The sequence below is a fragment of the Haliaeetus albicilla genome, chromosome 3, assembly GCF_947461875.1.
Source record: "Haliaeetus albicilla chromosome 3, bHalAlb1.1, whole genome shotgun sequence".
NCBI classification, from domain to species: domain Eukaryota; kingdom Metazoa; phylum Chordata; class Aves; order Accipitriformes; family Accipitridae; genus Haliaeetus; species Haliaeetus albicilla.
The window spans coordinates 72,832,572-72,852,666 of NC_091485.1; the positions used below are offsets into that span (position 1 = coordinate 72,832,572).

General features: G+C 36.9%; 1 protein-coding gene across 2 annotated transcripts in view; it reads right to left on the reverse strand.

Annotated features, from left to right (window-relative positions):
- The window catches only part of AGO2 (argonaute RISC catalytic component 2), a 70,314-nt gene that overhangs the window by 18,180 nt on the left and 32,039 nt on the right, over positions 1-20,095 (reverse strand). For both annotated transcript variants that reach the window (XM_069780131.1, XM_069780132.1), the window contains exons 5-18: positions 19,789-19,925; positions 19,519-19,653; positions 16,792-16,879; positions 15,572-15,719; positions 15,245-15,364; positions 14,767-14,889; positions 12,869-13,002; positions 9,773-9,957; positions 7,923-8,082; positions 5,518-5,608; positions 4,151-4,345; positions 2,886-3,020; positions 1,374-1,475; positions 346-545 (exon numbers count right to left, since the gene is read on the reverse strand). In XM_069780131.1, the coding sequence (XP_069636232.1) occupies positions 346-545; positions 1,374-1,475; positions 2,886-3,020; positions 4,151-4,345; positions 5,518-5,608; positions 7,923-8,082; positions 9,773-9,957; positions 12,869-13,002; positions 14,767-14,889; positions 15,245-15,364; positions 15,572-15,719; positions 16,792-16,879; positions 19,519-19,653; positions 19,789-19,925 (1,953 nt within the window). The remainder of the gene's footprint in view (positions 1-345; positions 546-1,373; positions 1,476-2,885; positions 3,021-4,150; positions 4,346-5,517; positions 5,609-7,922; positions 8,083-9,772; positions 9,958-12,868; positions 13,003-14,766; positions 14,890-15,244; positions 15,365-15,571; positions 15,720-16,791; positions 16,880-19,518; positions 19,654-19,788; positions 19,926-20,095) is intronic.

The following is a 20,095-nucleotide window of genomic DNA, read 5'->3' on the forward strand; positions in this document are numbered from 1 at the left end:
GGAGGAAAAAAAAGAAAAAAAAAAAAAAAAGAAGTTGGGGAGGAAGAGAAACCCTATTTAATCTGCCTCTCCTTGCATATAAAGTTTTCATATCATTCATTTCTTCTGAACAGAACAGTCAAAAGTTAATTATCCTTAAAATACCACTGAAGTTCTGAAACAGAAAGAAAAAGCACAGAAGCATACAGGAACATCTTCTGGTTTATTCCACAATATAATTCAGTGGTAAGACCAAATTTACCCTCAAACTGCTAACTGAGGGTACTACTGACCTCAGAATTAACAAGCCTACTTCCTTCCTGCTTTCTTTCAAATTCTGTAATAACTCAAAACTATGCAACTCACCTATCGTGTTCTTTATCCACCAGATGATACCTGGCTCTGAAGGCAACCAGGTGCGCGTAATATGCTGGTGCTGGGATGGAAACGGAACGAGTACAGCGTACATATGTATGACACAGCTGGTAGGTAAGAATCTGCAGTTCATCTGAAGAGAAACGATTGTCATCCCAGAGGACATGGTAATGAGAAGGTCTGCTTGTTCCCTGAAGGCAGATCACACAGGATGTCAGCATTTCAAAAATATCTCTTTAAATTTCCACCTCTGTAGGTGAACTGTAGTATAACCAGATGCTTCCTCAGAAATCACATGTGAGCAATTCTACATACTTCAGCAAATTTTTCCTTTAAAAAGGCAAACAACCTCCCTCCTTGCTCCCCATATAACTAATCCCTTTGCATTTTTGGATAGGATTGCATTTTCTAGAATTTCATCCCACTTACTGAAATTAAATGATCTTATTGAAATGCACTTTCATCTTGTGAAACTTAGATCTGACCAAAAGCCATCATATAAAGTACCTTCAGGCAAAACATTAATAGCTAACAGCAAATCTAACTTGTGCCCCGTTGAATATGCTTTTTTTGAGAGTATTACATTTTGATTTTCAGTACTGTTGTTGTTTAATAGCTTCTGTTTCTGACTGGGAAGAAGAAATCACAAGAAAATGTGGAACTACAATAGTACTGCCTAAATTTATTTGTTGTTTCTGAGGAACTGGATGCACATTTAAAGAGAATTTAATGCAAGAGGCAGCTATGTAAAATAGTCCAACTACCTTGCTACCATCCAAAGCAGTACACAGACAGGAGAGAAGCACAATAAACTGAACGCCCAAGGTGTGCTTCGTAACCGCTTAGTTTCATTATTTCTTTTAGATTTTAACAACAGAAGAGCACTGTGGATGGCACAGATGAAAAGCCAAAATACATAGATGGAAGTTGTACCATTTGTCTTCTGGGCAAAGAAAGCAGGGAAATACCAACAGCCAGTGTTATCTTTGAAAGTTACCATCCCACACAAAATGCTGTACCTGAATACCAGCATGACTACACAGGTAAAAGTCAAACTCTGATGGATGGGTGATTTTTGTGTCCACTGTGGTACCAGCTGGAATGTTTCCACTTTTTCCAACCTGTGTGAACAGAAAATGCATATATAGTAAGGCACACAAAGTTTTTTCTTTTCAGCTGTATAGAAAGGAAAAAAAAACACAAGAAAAAAAAATCTGTAAAAAGCAGTAAGTCAAGAAAGAATGAGCAAAACTGAAATTTTGTTAAAACTGAAAATCTGGAGCATCTTTACAACAGAGGAAAAAAAAGACAAGCTGCAAAATCTTCTTAGAAGTTACCTACAAAGATTAGCTTTTCTGATTAATGTAAAAAGAATTTCCTGCAACTGATTTGTCAAATTCTTTTCATCTTCCCATTCCAGGGCAGGTTATTCCTCTATAACTTTTCTTGCTTATATGTGAAAGAGGACAATCCATAGTTGTAAGACAGGCCTCTTCTTCCCTCAAGAACACTTTACTTCAAAGCAGAACTTAAAAATACTCTTTACTTTAAAGCAATTTAGCAACTGTAATCATAGCATGTTATCGATATAAAAACCACCTTCCTGTCAGCATTAGAAGTTATTAATTATTACCTTGAAACCTAATGGGCTTCAAATGCTCATACAGAGAAGCCTGACAGAAGGAAAAAGAACATGAAAAACCCTATCTGTGAACAGAGGTTAGGAACTCTTCATTTACAGCAATGACTCCATCCTAGACTTGGGGAGACTCCTCTCCACCCAGAAACGTGGATCAAATATTTCTACATGTACTTCACATACATACAATAACAACTATGAAACACTCATAAACAATTCAAGATGTTCAATACTACAAATAATGTGTTGTGACATTTGATATGCCCAAATCGAACTCCACCTAAGACACTAGACACCTAAGATAACTTAAAGGTGGTGTTAACAGAAAATAAAGTATTCTTGAAGTGTAGGGTTCACTTTACCTAACAATTTCAGTGTCTACTGTGCAGACGTCTACATCTCAGCTGGTAACCCAAGAGTCACTCTGTAGTCAATGGCAACCAAATTAGTGAACTTCCTAGCACTAGGATCAGATGAAAGGTGTCTTAAAGTGTGTTCGGAATACTAAACAGATCTCCATTTACAACGAAGAGTGCCTGAGGTAACTGTTCCAGATGTAGACATCTACATTATAAACCCTACACTACTCAGATCAGTCTCAACCCTTGAGGATCTTGAGACAGTAAAAAAACTGAGAAGAAACCTGAAAACTTTGATGAACTTAAAAAAGGATGGACAGACTTGTTGAAAGGCACATCCTGCTGACGTTTCATAAAAGCTTCTTGCCACTTTATTATATGGGACAGAAAATGAAGGTTTTCCTTTCCAGGCAGAAAGATCTCACCTACTATGTTATGTAGTTCTTCAAAGAAGACTTACTGCTTAAATAAGCAGTAAGTAACAGGTAACTTGGCTGCCTGCTAGATACTTGCCAGTCACAACTAGAACATACCCGTTCATTTTTATCTGTACAGAAGAGTCTGGTGTGATGCCTTTTCTGCACAACTATAAACGTAATTCCAGGCTGGTAATCCTTTTCTAGTTTAATGCATGCTTCTCTGATAGCCAGCAATTCATGATGGAGAACCTGAATCATAAACATAAAGATGTATGATAAGTATGAAAGATAAGAGTAACCTGTAAGATAGCTATCATGTTCCTTCTTGCATTGTCAAGAATAATGAGATGTCAAAGCATGCACGATCAAACCTTAACTCCTTCACTGAATGAGAACAAATTAGATCACCAGTTTCCTGAGCCAGGCAAGAGCTGGTTCCATATTTGTTCAGCTCCAAGCATGAGGCTTGGACTAATAAGCTGTATGTCAAAGTCTTTTTAACTGTCAAATACAAATGAACATTTAATTAGGCTGTTGAATATACAACAGCCCAATTATTTTTCAAACTAGTACAAGGGATAAAATCCAGAATTGCTCAACTGCATGCTCTTTCCCAGCTTTGTGAAGTCTCATGCAGGACTACAGGCATCAATAAAAACTGAGAGAGAGGGAAGTGCAATAAACCAAAAAGCAATGATTTAGGATGTGGGTTAATTATAAATTAAAAATTCAGTGAAAACCAGTGATAAATGGGAGAAAATATCAGAAGTTCATACAAAGATTATTTTAGTAATTCAAGTTTACTAAGTGACCTTTACTCCCTTCCCCTTGGATTCTGAGAAGTTGACTAAATTCTGTGTCTTAATTTACATATAATAATACTGGAAAGGAAAGTGTATGATAGTATCTTTAAAATATATAGAAAAATATTTCATAAAATATAGTACTTGTAAGCAAACAAAAAAAAATACAAGAAAGTATTTTTTGAATTTTATCGGGAATTAATTCAAAGTGAGAGTGTGAAAAAACAGCATTTATTAATCCTGGTTAAAAAAAGCAGGAAAATTAGCTTACACTTAGTTTTTCTTTATTGTCCAAGTTCTATGGGATACAGTTTGACTAATTTATCTTGAATTGGTCACAGATGTTGAACATACTCAGGTGCTAAAACTATACTTTATAATTTTGCAAAGGGAATATTTTAAAGGGGAAAAGCATTAAATATGAAAACACTTTCCCTGCTCTGCTTGGTTAGAATCTAACAAATTTGTTGAGGGAAGATTTGTTGAGGGTATACTTCTTTTCGTAACTCCAACTACATAAAACTACATTATTACCAGAAAACTATATAATTAAAATCTCAAAAAGAAAAATATAACCTGTTGAAACTGCCCCTCAGAAACACCATCTCTGTAGAAGATTATACGAGTTGGTTTAAATCTAGTTGATTTGTAGAACTGAATAAGCAACTCCCTGACCATGGCAGCCAAATCTTGGATGATTTCTTGGCGGTGCTGCTGGACCCGAACAGTGGCACAGTATCGATTAGGATGAGCATCCATACTTCCTACAACCTGTTGAAAAAAATGCTTAGTATCAAACCAACCTTAAAAGCACTTTAATAAAGGTATTTCATCGAGATAACTGCACTATCTTTTTAACAGTATCTTGTAAACTAAGGGGTTGACCTAGCAAAGATGTAGACAAAATCATAAAGTGCTTGGAAGACCTTTGAGTTTAGTCTACCTGTGGCAACATAGCCTGCTTAAAGAGAAAACTTATTTTAAAAGACTAATTTCCTATTTGTACCTACATACAGTTAAAAACCAAATACAATTTGGAGCAGTGATACCATGAAACCATAGATTTAGTTAGGACTGCAGCACAGGAATTTGAACTCTTGAAGACCAAGTCGCTCTCTGACACACTGTGGATGAATCCATAAAATTGAAATGGTGAGGCACCACAGAAATATCCACACCAAAGAGACACTGCTCGCCAAGGGAAGGGATTTTTCTGTTTATGAAACATCAAAATTCGTATATTGTAAAAGTGGCATGGGACTTAAAAAATAATCAGACAAACAAAAAAAAAATCAGAATTCCATATGTCAAATGTCACAAGTAAGCACATCTCCACCTGGTCTTCCCTGGACACACGTGCGCAACATTTTAAAACAGGTATTTGTTTATTTAGCACCACAGGCTAAGATACTGAACATACTGTCACCAAGGATCTTCATTTATTAAATAAGCCAGAGCAGCCATTACAGGTGTTTGACATAACGCAAGTCAAAAGCCATTCCCTGTACTTAAGGAGTACCTTTCCAAGAGATTACTGCATTTTGTGTTGTCAGGAAGCTTGAATCCCCCAAAACCACAACTGAGCTAGCTTAGTTCCCTATCAGTAACAGATAGATTCTTACCATTTTTAACTGCTGAAAAAGCAGATTTAAACATGCACCAGCTCATTACAGGTTGCTGACAAATAACAGCTAATAGAAGAGCTCCTCTGTGTATTAATAGCAGCTCAGGCATTTTACAAGCTAATAACACACATTTAAGTAATTAGTATCAGAGCAAGCTCTCCAAAGTTTCATTAGATTCCTGCACAAAAATTATTATAATAATACTATAATTAGGCAATCAGGAGAAATGGACCACAAAAGAACTGAAAGTAATAAAATGCATTAGAGTTGAGCAGCAGGAGAGAGCAGGGGTTAAAGATCATTATACAATTTACTTACTGCAGCAATGGAAGGTTTTTTTCCATCTCCAGCTGGCGGATGAGTTACATCTGCACCAAGGAATATGACAGGCTGTTGAAATACTGGTGGTCTGATAAAGAGAAAGCAAGTTTGTAAAAGCAGCAAGGCTTACACTTAATAAAGTGCATTATAACTCAAGTAAATAGCACTCTATGCTCTTGCAGTAAATTAGTCAACAATTTGCACTTGATCAGAGTTGGTCACTCATACTGTGACAGTAATTAGAAGTTCTGATTAGGGTTCTCATACTAAATACTTAGGCATATTTTTAAAGCATAACCAATTGCTGCTTTTCATTAAAAGTGAGTAAAAAAAAAAACCACCAAGCTTCTTTTTTTTTTAACTTGGAGAATTGCAGCCTTTGTTAATTAAACCATAGAAAAGAATAACAGTTGATTCCTTACCAACAAATGGCACCTGAGAAAATTAAACGACTGTGCTCATATACAGATGCTACAATTTCATTTCTGAACAAAAAACTAGCGTTGGTAAGGAAATACAAAAATTGTGGATATCATAGGTTTGGGGTTTTTTTTTTAAACTATGCTTCAAAGTTTTAAACAAACCTTTAAGTTAAGATATTGATCCACTGCATCAAGAGTGGAACACCAACACACTACATTGGAAGTTTTAAGCTTCAACTCTATTCCTCAATAAAACAATTTTAAATAGGAAATCTTAGGCCATGAGAATTTTTTGGTGTTTATGTGGGTGTGTGGGGGAATGGTTATGTAGACAGATTCAGCTGTTTTCAGACCTTCTCTGAAAAGGAATTTGAAGGTAATTATAACGATGTAACTTAGAATGCAATCATACAAATAAAAAGCTGTTCTATTCCCATCCCCTCAACCAACAGAAAATAATAAAGAGCTCTGTTTTAAATACCTCAAACCTGCACTTTTTCAGAACACGTAGGTGTGTGTAGTTGTGCCATACTTTTCCACCCCTTAACTCCATTTTCATGGATGCATCATTTATTGGTATAACAAGCAGAATTCAACTTTCTGGCCACATTGTTGTCAACACATGCCACTTAACAGAGACTTTATGTTTATAAATCCAGCATATAACTACTTATATGGTGTGTGTTTGTTTCCACAGCAGTATCTTAAACTCCTTTTCGAAAAACAAAAACAAAACCGAAAAAACAACAGCAAAAAAACGCTGCGCCTTTTTGAAATGCATGCTCTGCAATACAATGATTTTTTAGTTGCTTTAATAGAAGTCTCCAACAAGCACATTACCCAGGCTGGGTATATTTAGTTCAATAAACAGAATTTAACAAGATAGACAAAATATATATCCCTTCTGATAACGTGTTCTTTTTTTCCCTCCCTAAGTACTTGCTGGATTATTTTTCAGCAGCTGCCTTCTGACTAGCCTAAATACAAAAGTGAAAATTTCCTTATCTGTGCAAAACAGAATGTTGACTTCTTTGAAACAGGCTCCCAAGAACGATGTAGCAGGTTATTCCCTGAGCTCTCTCCACAACTTGAAAAGCAATGATTGTAAAAACACCATCTTTTTAGTGACTTACAAACCTAGTTGTTCATTTTGATTAAAGTAACTTTATATATCTTTATGCTAGCCTTCTCTAGCCTGCAGAGGTAAGACAAAACAAGCTGTATTTTGTTCGTTCTTTGATTAGAATTTCTTGTCACTGATTTGTCAATAAAATTCATGAAAAGTTTCAATTTAAGAACATTTGTTTTAAGATGATACACAAACCAAATTTAGTCTTTTACAGCAGGGTCTCTCCTTTTTTACAAATAACAAGATACTTATTTCACTCCCATTCACCTATATGCAGGACTTCAGTGACATGTCAGATACAGAACTCAACAGTATCAAAGTAACTTGACAGAATACAGTCACAGTATAACTAAGACTTATCAATGTAATACTAATAAGAAATTGCAAGGTAAACTGGACCTGGAAACCAATTAAGAGTTTTCTGCTCCCAGCTTTTGGTTTTTTAAATGCCTATGTAAGTTAAGACATACCCTCAACAAAATGAAGAATCTTGACCACAATTAAATGATAAAGGAAAAGGCACTACTATTCAAGATGGTCTCTATTTGTTTCTGAAAACTCACAAGCAAATAAAGTATTTTAAACTTTTCATTCAAATGAAAGTTGTATACTTCAACGGTCAGATTGCAATAACAATATTTTTATTACAAATTTCAACTGGAACAAGTATTCCTCTCCAGTCTTTGTAACTTAACTTGCAGGACTATCTATTAGAAGCCAAAAGATAGTTCATCTGAAGAGTCGCTTATACTACCGTGCTATGACTATAAATAAAAGCACCGAGTTATCTTAATATGACACACATTCTCTTTACAATACAATACCCTCTTCTTCTCTGAAAGATGGCTTACCTTCCCTGTGGCAGTAAAATATTATTTACGCCTCCTAATTTGACATTTATTTTTAAGCAAAGGTTAGACAGAGTTTGCGGTGTTGTTCTTTGCACATTTTTCATCTGAACACACTGTGTAGCCATTCCCAGCACAGTGTCACCAACACGCTTCACTTCCGCTGCAAAACAAAGAAAAAACAAAATATTTGCATATTGCAAATCAAACAATGTAGGCGACGTTAATTCAGTGATAATTAACTACACTTAAGAGTTTTAGCAGAGTGGTCATTAAGCTTGAAGAAACAAGAAAAAACCTAAAGCCCAAGCCCAACTCCAGCCTCCAATAAACCTCCTCCCAGTTCTGTACTGTTCCACCTGCCAACTGCGCAGTAACTGGGTCCTAAATCTAACTAAGGGCACTGTTGGCTTATTTTAACAAAGATTTTTTTTAAAAAATTACAAGAATTGTAATTTTAGAGTTAGTGTTTTATCATCAGCATGGAAAAACTTTTGGCTAATAAAGTAGGTAATGTGGATAATATTAGGAAGATGAGCACTTGTTTCATTATTAAACACTGGACTAGTACGCAAACTTAATAGTAACATGTTGAGTAATATTCAGCCAACCAGTTTATCAGTCCATCACTGAAAGTTTATCACTTGCATAAAAAGTGGCCAGTTTAGCAAAGGATGGCCCATGAAAACTCCAAAACAAACTCGTTAAGATCTGTACTATTCAAAAGGTTAAAACAAATCCTATTGTTACCAACAAAATTGAGACTTAAAGACTTGAAGAAAGCCATACTCTTACACTCAGGAAGAGAAGAAATTTAGGCTCCAAGACAGGGTCAGAGAAGATGAAACCCCCCTTTGGCAACAGGAGAGGGAAAGGGGCTTTTTGAGGAGCAGGGTGAGAAGAGGAGAAAAGACAAGACAAGAGTATGGAAGAGCGCAGGGAGAAAATGGAGATGATTAGAGGGGGCAGAAAGAACTATAATTAAAGATAATGACAAGGAAAGCAGATGATTGTGGTACCACATCCTCTCAGTGGTTAAGTAAAGAGTCCCCTTTTAATGCCAAGCAGGAAAGTGAAAATGTCATTTTGCACTGAATTTCTACTGAATAAATTAGAGACGAGCCACTTCCTTTGGAAGGCTGAATTCAAGGGGGAAAAAGAGGTACTATTTTGTCAAGATTCCTTTTTTAATCTCTCTTTTTATCTTATAGGAGATAATTTGGCGAAGAGAAATTTAGGAAATTATTTTCTGCTGTATTAAATTGGTGAGAGTGAGGGATGGGATAAAACAAATCTGCAGCTGCTTGGTAGATCTGAGACACTAGAGAATAGAGAGTCCATGAAGCTATGGGAGAAAAATAGTGGCTGGTGCTGCAATTAGGCAAGGTAAGTGAAAAAAGGAGGAAGGCAGGATAGGAAAATGAACAGTCTTGCCTATAGGAAGAGCTAGTTAGAACCAAAATGCATGGTTACATGGTTCTTGAAGTCATTACTTCTTCAATCACTTGGAATTTTCAGCACATAAATTACAGTAAGAATATTTTAATCCACTGCATATCAATTTCATCAATTTCACAAAAGCCCTGGTTTAGCTTTCTCACTCACAAACTGCATCTCAAATGCAACCAACAGGAAGAATGTGGAAAAGCAAATTAAAAGCATAGACAAAAATAATGAAAAGAATATAAAACATCACGCAGCACAAGAAGAAGAATAAAAATAATTTATAGCCCATTTCCTAAATGGAATTTATATAGTTAAACCAGTATCAAACTTCTCTCATACAGATACTTCACCAAAAATACACGAAATTGTGACTGAAACACACATGCTCATGATTTGCACTTACTGACCATAGACTGGCGTTTTTCCTGGCAAAATTACTACAACAAGCTGCAGCCCAGTGTAAGTGTTCTTGAGATGTCTGAACATGGGCTCCACACTATCAGCTCCCTGCGCGTATTTACAGAAGCACGGCTGCCCCTGGATTGGCATTCCTGCATCTCTGGAAATTTTCCTCAGTTGTTCTGTAAAGGACCTAAAGGATGCAAATAGATTAGATTCTCACGTAGCAAAATCCATCTTGATTTTCATTCTAATTTTTAATGTAACAATCCTGTTAAACTTGCAGAGTTGCGCTGTCCTAAAACCTAGGAATTTACCCCAAATGCATCTTGAATTGACTGCGCCTATGTAGTCACTGAAGGAAAGACGGGAAGATGAGGAAATACACTGTATAAATAACACCATTACTAAAAACTTCATTTCCAAAGCAAATTCCACCTTATTTGATATTTCTACAAGATACAGTATAAGCTACTTTTTGCAAAAACACTGCAACGATGATATTTTGGACAGCCCGCTCTACCATACTTCCATGTGGTGTCACAGTGCAGACTTATTGTCCTGGTTTCAGTTGGAATACAGTTAATTTTCTTCTTAGGAGCTGGTATAGTGCTGTGTTTTGGATTTAGGATGAGAATAATGTTGATAACACACTGATGTTTTAGGTGTTGCTAAGCAGTGTTTATACTAAATCAAGGACTTTTCAGCTTTCTATACTGCCCTGCCAGTGGAGGCTGGGAGTGCAAAAGAAACTAGTAGGAGACAGAGCAGGGACAGCTGATGCTAACGACCCAAAGGGCTACTCCATACCACATTATGTCATGCCCAGTATAAAAACTCGGGGAAGTTGGCTGGGGGTACTGCAGCTCAGGGATCAACTGGACATCAGTCAGCAGGTGGTGAGCAACTGTATTGTACGTCCCTTGTTTTGTATATTCTAGTAGTAGGAGTAGTAGTATTTTCCCTTCCTTTTCTGTCCTATTAAACTGTCTTTATCTTAACCCACGAGTTTTACTTTTCTCCCCCCCCATCCCACTGGGGAGGGGTGTGTGTGTGTGTGTGTGAGCAAGCAGCTCCACAGTGCTTAATTGCCAGCTGGGGTTAAACCACAACACCTGTAGAGCAGAGTACTTGGTGCGGAAGGGACCAACATCCACACTACATGTGTTTCTGGGACTTTTTTGTCCAGAGTGGCTGTAGTCTGGTGGGGTGGACTGAATGTCCATTATTGGCTGAAGCACATCCTCTAGTCCAGTTGGGGGGGGGGGAGGGGGGGGAGGGGGATGGATCCACATTGTACACTCAGACTGCTCCTTGATGCAGAACATGGTATGGCAATTGGTGACCATCAAGGAGCATCACTTCAAATATGCACTCCTGATCCAAACTAAAAGACTAGTGCAGATGCACCCAGAGGTGTCCTTCTTTCTTCTTTGGCACTTGGTTTCATGACCAGCACAGTAAACATGATTCCAGGTAGCAATGCCTAACTGACATAAATGCTGACAAAGCCCCTTTTGTTATTTTGGAGTGGATGCCCCAATAGGTGTCTAAAAAGTTGCTTGTCTTCAAAGGGTGCCAGATAATAGTCTTACCCACTAACAGGGTGTGAAGATTTAGTTTCTTCCAAACCTATTGTTAACTTTTATGAATCATAACAGTCTGTGAGCTTCAGCCCTGCAGCTTGTGGCTTCTTGCAGAATATAGGCACGTTAAGCATTTTCCCTGGCAAAGCAGGCACTCACCACTATAAGGCAGAAAGAGTCAGTAGCAGAACATGCAAGTCTAAAAATGCAGAGGTTTTGAGCCTTTAGAAGTCCATCTCTAAGTGTGGTGTCTAAGAGGAAAGTTTCTTTCCTTGTTCTGGACAGGTAAAGCAGGATGATTTTGAAGACTTTTAGGGATTTTGAAGGTGTTTACTCTGACGGATCTACAGTAGCCAAGTTCCAACTTGCTCAACAAGATGTAACAAGAGGCAACAAGATTCAACTGGATGCAGCCATATTCCTAGTATGAAGAATCTCCTTTCACGGTAAGGAGAAACTCTAAGCCATCAAATAATATTATTTTGGCTCATTATGTTGAAGACTTCTGCCTCTCTCTCAAAACTGACTAACTTCTCCTATGCAGCCTTTCCACTAGAAGCAACAGCATGGAAGGGAAAATTCTCTGGCAGCGTAGTTCCTGCCATGTACCTGGAAAGAACAAGTCCCTAGCTTTACACAGTGGGAAGAAAAGCAAAAGATAAGACTCCCACTGTTCGCTCACAACTTGTTAGGGAAAAATTCCTGAGCTATTTGGCAAATTATCTAAAAGGAACACTGTTATGGCAATACCATTACTATGAAAAATTGCTGTCTTTCATTCACTTTACAAAGGGCAGCTGAGTCACCTGCTAAGGCAGCTGTAAGAGCTGCACTTGCCCATGCATGAAGGGAAAGCAAATGCGTGCAAAAGAAGGAATTAAGATAATCCATCTACACAAGCATGCACACTTTCCCTGATATGAGAACGATAGATATCACTTTTAACAATAGTCTTTTCAACAATCATGTTCCATCCAAATTTGAAAGTTTCATTCAAATGCTCAAAGTCAACAAAACAACTAGCCCTATTCATCTTGCAAATACAGCAACTTGCACGTGATGGTAACTCCAGAGGGTAGAAAGTTTTAGACAAAAGTTGGATTGCTTTTTTAAATAAGTTCTGCACAAATAAATCTATTCTGTATAACCAGGAAAAGAACCTAAGATGACATACATGTTAGCTTTCACTCTTGACAAATAGTGATAAACGCCCATCAATTACCTCATTTCAGTCATCTTAAACTCTGTCCTAAGGCCCCACTGGTCAGAAACCTGCCATATAGCATAAAATGCTTTTGGTAACTGGAGGATTTCACGATGCTAGCGTTGAAATCATATTGGCATCATTCAAAACACAGAGACAGAACTTCAAAAGCATGTACTTAAAGTACTTAAAAATGTACTGCCATATGTTAAACAACTTAACAAAATATATATTCTAAATAAATAAATAAATGAAATTATGTTATTTCCATACACAATAAATAATAAAATCACCATTTTATGAAACACACTTACTTCAGATGAACTTCAGTGCATTGGCGCTGGGGAGCAAAGCACGCAATTGCCCAAACCTTTATTTCAATTCCAGTGTGAAACTGTTTATTCCTCATGTCCCAGACTCCTTGAACTGGAGTAGCAATTGCTTTATTCTGGAAGTGGAAGGAAAAAAAAAAAAACACAAAACCAAAACACTAATGCAAAAATTGATTCATGCTAACAAAAATCAGTTATGCTTCCAATTCCCTCCAACTAGCAGGCTATTTATATTCTCAGGTCTTTCTCTCCACTGTTCAAACATCTATCCTATCTTATAAAGATCATTCTATCACTGTAGCAAGACAGCTTGCTAGCCAGGTGAAAAATAAAGCTCATAAAAATAAAGATCATATTATTCTTTTTTATTGTTGATAGTTTCCTTTGGTTGTATAAATCAGCAGCAGAGAGAAATTACATATGGGTAATAAGTCAGACTAATGCTTGGTATGTAATGTTAACAAGAACGTACATTTCTACAGTGACTTTACAACCACTCAGTGAACTTTCCAAAAGCAACTTAAGTATTATCAGTATTTTACACATCACTAAGTAGAGGCAAATACCGGTTTGATGTCACTCACACAATTCTAGAAAAAAAACGCGAACAAGCTGACAAAAGCTGATCAGTTATTCAACTTTGACCTGCGCAACACTTTTTTTTCCTCCCATCAAGCAGACGTTACTGTGATGGGTTATTTAGAGGACAAGGGATATAATAAGATGACTAAAGTAATTCTGGTGATGTTAATTACCTTAATAAGTATTAGTATCCCGTAGATGTTTTAGACAAGTTACCACGATGTCTGCCTTCTCATTTAGCAGCAACAGCTAAGATTTATAGAAATTTTTCAGGACACACACACAAATTTGGCAATTCATTTTGCAGAGTTGTGTCTGCTGAAGGCAGTACCTCCCCCACTCCGACTTTCCATCATTCATCTGCCATTAAGCTCTTGTTCCCCCTGTTCCCCTGCTGCCAGAACAGTTCATGAGAGCGCTCTCCCTAATCAGGATCAGGCAAAGACAGCTGGGTTATCTTAACCTGTCAGTGAAGGAAGGTTTGAGCTAATATGCCCAATTTTGTCTGAAGAGCTTTAGGTAAAAGATGCAAGATCCTTTCCCATTGCGGGTTTACGGAGGTAGCAGCCCGATTTGTGCATAGGGACAGAAATATCATCAGAAACCTCCACAAATTAAGTTATCCCAGCTACCAAAGCTTTCATCTTGCATAAAAATAAGACACATTACATAACTGATAGAAAAATCCTTTTCTCAAGCTTTTTTTAAAAGACAGTAGGAAGATTATGTCAGAAAGGCCATCTGAAAAGCCATTGTAAAGAAAAAACCTGTGAGTAAATACTCCAACAGGAAGACACAGCTCTAGAGAAAAACATGTTGATAAAGATAATACCTTAAGATAGCTGTCCTAAACACAGCTGCTCCACCCAGGACACTCAAAACCAACTAGAAGTTCACAAAGATTTCAGAGTTAAGGGAGGAAAATGTGAACAGTAATAATTGAAGTTGTCTCTGTTCTTCTCCACACATTGTTTTAAACCACTATTGGCAGGTTTCCTCTTGCAATACACAATAAAACAGTGTGCAAAGGAAAAATACACAAATTTTTCTCTGAAGTTTACATAAATGCACTTTTAACCTAGCTTTACTTTTGGAAATAAAGAAACAATTGAGGGAGATGCAAAATGGCCAGTACATTTAAGGACTTTCAAAACTTACATGTAAGTTCTAAACATTACACCTGTGATGACTTTATCCCATTACATCCAACATCATTAATTTAAAACAACCATATTACAGAAGTTATCGCAGCTGGTAATGGAAGCTATCACAGATTGTACAGTATCTGTTCAACATACCCTGCCTCCATAGAGGATTGAAGGAGGCTGTAGAACTCTGCCAGTCACATCTGTCATTTCATCTTTGACCATTATTCCAAATTCACGAACATAAGGGTCGGTATTAAAACTGGCACTCCGCATCTGAAATTAAAAGGAATTAGGTATTGCAGAAAAAAGAAGTTCTTTTTATAAGATCTAAAACTTCCTGGGATAACCTGTACTTGGGCACAGACCCCTTATATATGGGTGATGCCACACACACCCAGAGCCTCTGTTAATTCCACTTAAAAGGAATTGCCTCAAAATTTGAAATAAAGCACCAAAAAACCCACTTGAAAACCTTTTGTGAGAATGTATTTCTCTGATTAATGGAGAAAGGCTTATAGAAACATGCTCGTAACCTGTGTGTAGCGCACAAACTATTCAGTATCTGCTAATGGCAAGAGAAAAATTAAGTCCATTGCTATGCTTCACTCATCTTCAACAGAACACTCACCAATTTGCTAATCTCCTCTTGACGGTCAGGTGCTGATCTGGCAGTTGCTCGAATCATAGTGGAAGTTTGATTGTCAGTGAGTTTCTTTATGCATCTTTGTCCTGCCACTATGTTGCACACCTAAAATATCCCCGCACAAAGGAAGTTAAAAAACACAATGCAACTGGTTTTTGGTTTGGGCCCACCCCACCCCCGTTGCTGCACTACTCAGTTTCTCAGTTTCTAAAATTGGCTACTCAAAAAACAGTCTGTCAACATTTGAGCCTTTTCACCTCTAACCCCCTTCCCCCATTCCCAGAATACAGTATTATCTAAAAGTTTACTTGCCTCCAGAGGAAGGTATGTGTGTTTCTGCTCCTGTCCAACTTGTAAACATGGAAGGTGAGGATAGCGTAGAACTAATTTGTGCCTGTCCTTAAAATACTGAGCTACAGTGCATTCAACTGTTTGTCCATTCTCCTGCTGAAGTGGGAATCTATTGGAAATCAAATATGAAAATAAGCCATTACTTTATGTAGAATACTTTCCCACACTTGCTCAATACACTTGGCACAAGTTAAGCTCACTGATGATTTAAGCTATCTTGCTGAAATGATGTAAAGTGTACTTCTATAATTAAGACTCTACCATTGGCACTACCATGTGTCTTCTAACAGTACCACAGAAGGCTGTTTCTCTAACGTTGGTAATACCTGAAGCTGTAACTTAAGTTTCCTAAGAGTGGGTGCCTTTGAGACAAAGACTAATGTTTTCTGCTTATTTGGGAGACTTGCAGTACTACATTTTATGATATGCCACGCACAGAAAATAGTAAGCCTACTCTAAGAGTTGCAAAACCAATTATTGCTTCAGAAATGCATTTCTGTCTGTACATTACAAGCATATCTCCATATATGCACACACATTTGCATATACTTACATCAAGGTGGCACGAATATTGTCTTTTCATTAATATAATACATCACTGAAAGAGCATGAAACAAAGCCCAAACAATTAAATAACAGATTTAGATACTGATCAGTTATCACCTTGTATAAAAGCTGGTATCAGTTTTGTTCCTTATATTACTTTCTTAAAAATGGGAATAAATACCTCTATATTCAAGCTATCTGCAAATCTCTGGTTAGTGATTAAAAATAAACATTTTTTCCAGAGGAGAAATAGATTGGTAATAAGCAAGATTAGAAATCTGATCCCAGTTGGCACTACTTTTCTACTCAACAGTTCTGGGAAACACTACCCTACCAATAGGGCTCCCTGTTATTCCAATGTTGAAGAAATCTGTAAATGAAAAAACAAACAAACTAACCAAACCCCACAGAGTTAAAACAAAGTGATTGGTTCAAATATCATGACATTCATTATAGAATAAAAATAGAACAAAAAGAACAGCAAAATTAGGAAAACACTTTGAGACATATTTTAAAAGTGTTGACCAAAGAAAGTATCATTTTTCAGGACAACTTTTCTTATGTCAGTAAGGCAGGCAAAATACTTTTCCAGCCTGAGATTAAACATAAGCTTAAAAAGAAGCAAAATACTTTACGTTTGGTGACTTGCTGGTCGTCTGGTGACATTGCACACTCTGTACTTCCTTTTCATTTGTCCACAGTGTGTTATCTCCACCTTTAGACCTAAAAATTGGAAAACACGTATCACCAATTCTTCCAAATGGAGGTGTCAGCCCCCTAAAATGCTACACCAGACCACTTAAACTATGCAGTAAAACTAGTCACTAGGTAGCATGTTCTCCAAGCACCACAGGTTACACCAGACAGAACTCAAAAAAACAATTTATAGTCTTAAAATTCAAAAACCCTGAGCTTCAGCCAAAGTTCCACAAAGAATTTTAGAGACAAAATGAAACCCGAAAGCCCCAAGAGGTTGCAGATGAAGTTGAATGCATTCAGTGAATTCCAATTCTATACCTCTAAGGAAGTCCAGGATGGCGGAAGAAAAAAAAAGGGCACACAACCTCCTTGAAACAAAAAGCTCATTTATACTTTATGTCTAAACATACGGTGTCTGTGAGACCTCCAACTATTGCAAGCAACCCTCAACTAATGAACTGGGGCAGGAGAGGGGGAAAATACCCATACAGCCTCTAGGAGCCCATGGGAATGAGGCCATAGGGCTTTATTCTTCCTGAAGACAAACATCTGTTGCAAACCCCACCAGGACAAAAGCTAAGCCCACCTGAAAGCCAATAACTTCTAGAAGAACAAATTATCCACCCCGAACCCGCACAACAGCTACTTGTGAAGAAGTGTTTCTAATTTACCATTACCCACAAATACAAGCTTGAATGCAGCATTTTCATTTATATTACTTTCATGCTCAGGCAGAAACAGATGTATGTGGACTTGGAATAGGAAAGAGGGGGCTGTAGGGAAAAATTCCTTATGTACCTGCACGTGTATATAAACTCAGGCTGCTGCTGAATAAGAGTGCGTATTTCTCCTATCTGTCAAAGGCACTAATAACTTGCCAAACATACTACCCTCTCCACATCATTTATTACAGCTCGAAGTGCCATCTACTATAAAACCTTCAATAAATATCAAGTTTTCATTAATACCTCTGAAATCTGTATCATAGTATTTTTATTAAAAGATAAACTGTTACCTCAATACCTCAATTTACAACTAGCTTTGCTGCAAATTCAAGATGACTTCTTCTATCTGAAGAATGAAAATCCTCACAGAAAAAAAAATGACAACAGCAGCCAGCAATTCAGTGCCCCATTATTTTTTCCAAAACATTTACAACCAGTACAAACTCAGGATTTATTTATACTTTTCTTCCTAAAAGAATTCTAGTTGGGCAAAGGTGATTTTGTGGACATTTTGTGGAAACAAGGAAGCTGCGTGATAGATATTTGGAGCTTGTTTTTCTTTTTTAATTTGCTTGCTTTCTATCTAGCATATCATGAAGGAAAGACCTCGATTTTCCAGAAGAAGCCTTCAGTGAACAAAACCAGTAATGTTCCTCCCTCCTGCTCTTTGATTCAGTCATTACATATTTGAATAGCTGTAATTTACTTCCAGGACAGTAAATGTATGGAATATACCTAAGTATGCAAAAACACATTGCTAAATTATTGGTAAAATCCGGAATATGAAAATCTTGACATTAGCAATTGGAAAAATGCAAGATCCGGTAATTTAAAAAAAAACTTAAATCCCAGTCTTTGTAAACAATTTGAGATCATCAAATTAGGAACTAGAGTATCTTTGTCATGGAACTGGGACTGGCACTACCAGGTCATTTCAAAAGTAAAAAATATGAAATTTTTCTATTTCTAACTGTTAACTCATATTTAGAGATGGAGGTACTTTAAGAAGAGTAAAGCACTACAGTATATATAACTGCTAAATACAATAAAGCACTATTCATTTAGGAAGATAAATTGGTTTTAAGGAGACTGACATAGTAAGGGATGCTGCTCTACATGCTAAAAAGAGAAGATCTCAGTAGTACTTCTACACTGAAATGTTCCCAGATGCCAACACACACCAGTAACTTCGACATGACACAATCAAGTGGTGGTGAGGCACACACACACACACAAAAAAAAAAAAAAAAAAAAAAAGTATGTCAAGAGAACCTATTCTTAAATGAGGAGAAGCTTGTACAAGTCACAAGCCAGTAACTAATCTCACTAAAACAAATCATCATCCATCTGCTAGAAAGTTTTAGTTCAGCCCATCACTTAAGAGTAAAACATATCATCTTCATTGTTTCACTAAAGCCCTTTCATTAAGGGCAAAGCTAATTAAACTACCCTCTATTTGCCACAGGCAAAATGCACACACACACGTAGTTACCACAGATTCTTGAATATGTGATAATCTACTTATGTGTATACCTGAGCCCTAAATGTGGCTGGTTCAATAAATAAACTCACTTAACTCTTTGTACTAGTGACACATCAAATCTAAAGCCACATGCTTCCCTGAAGTGACCCAACTTTGCTTATATTCACAAAGTGACTCTGTCAAGCTACAGAGATTAACCGTAGTAAGAAAAAAGGACCAGCAGACTGAAACATAACATTGATCAGTAGAATTCTGAAAGTCTTGAAATACATGTAAGTAATAAAATGATTCTTGCCTCTTAGTTCTGATTAAAAAAAAAAAAAAAAAAAGTATGTGCACTGTTTGTTGTGATAGCTGTCTCCCAATAAGGCAACTGCTATATGAAACATTTTGAACATGTAGTGGTAACATATCATCAGACAGAATAAAGCAGTTTTATGTAATTCAATTATTACCTTTTATTTCTTTGGTAAACTTTACCCTTTGGGAATCTGTCAGAGGTTTTTGTTGTTCTTCAATACTTTTGAAGTCCAAAACTTCACATACAAACTCGATAACTGGCTGTGCTTTGTAAAATGCTGTTGCAGATACTGTGGACAAAAACGTCAATGTTCTATTACAACAATACTGAGGAAATTTCTAAGAAATCCAAGAAATGGAACTATATTTTTGCCCTTCCATTGAAAGAGAAAGAAGGAACAAAAAAAGATTTTTATAGGACTTACCATCAATATTTAACATCATTTTCCATAGTGAAGGTCTGACTGATTGATGGAAGCCAAACCAAACTTCTCTGCCACCCCCCAATGGATTTGAGCACCCTTCTGATGCTGTAAAAAAAGACCGCCCCACAGGAGTATATCTGCAATAAAGAAAATAAATTCAGATCATAAAACTGAAGCAAAAAAAAAATTGCAATAAAGCCGTAACTAATGCAAATTCCTGTTCACAAAAGCACAGAAATGTCAGTGTTTGAAATTACCAATAATCTGAGATTCCTGTCAGGACTCACGTTACACGTCTCAAAATCCA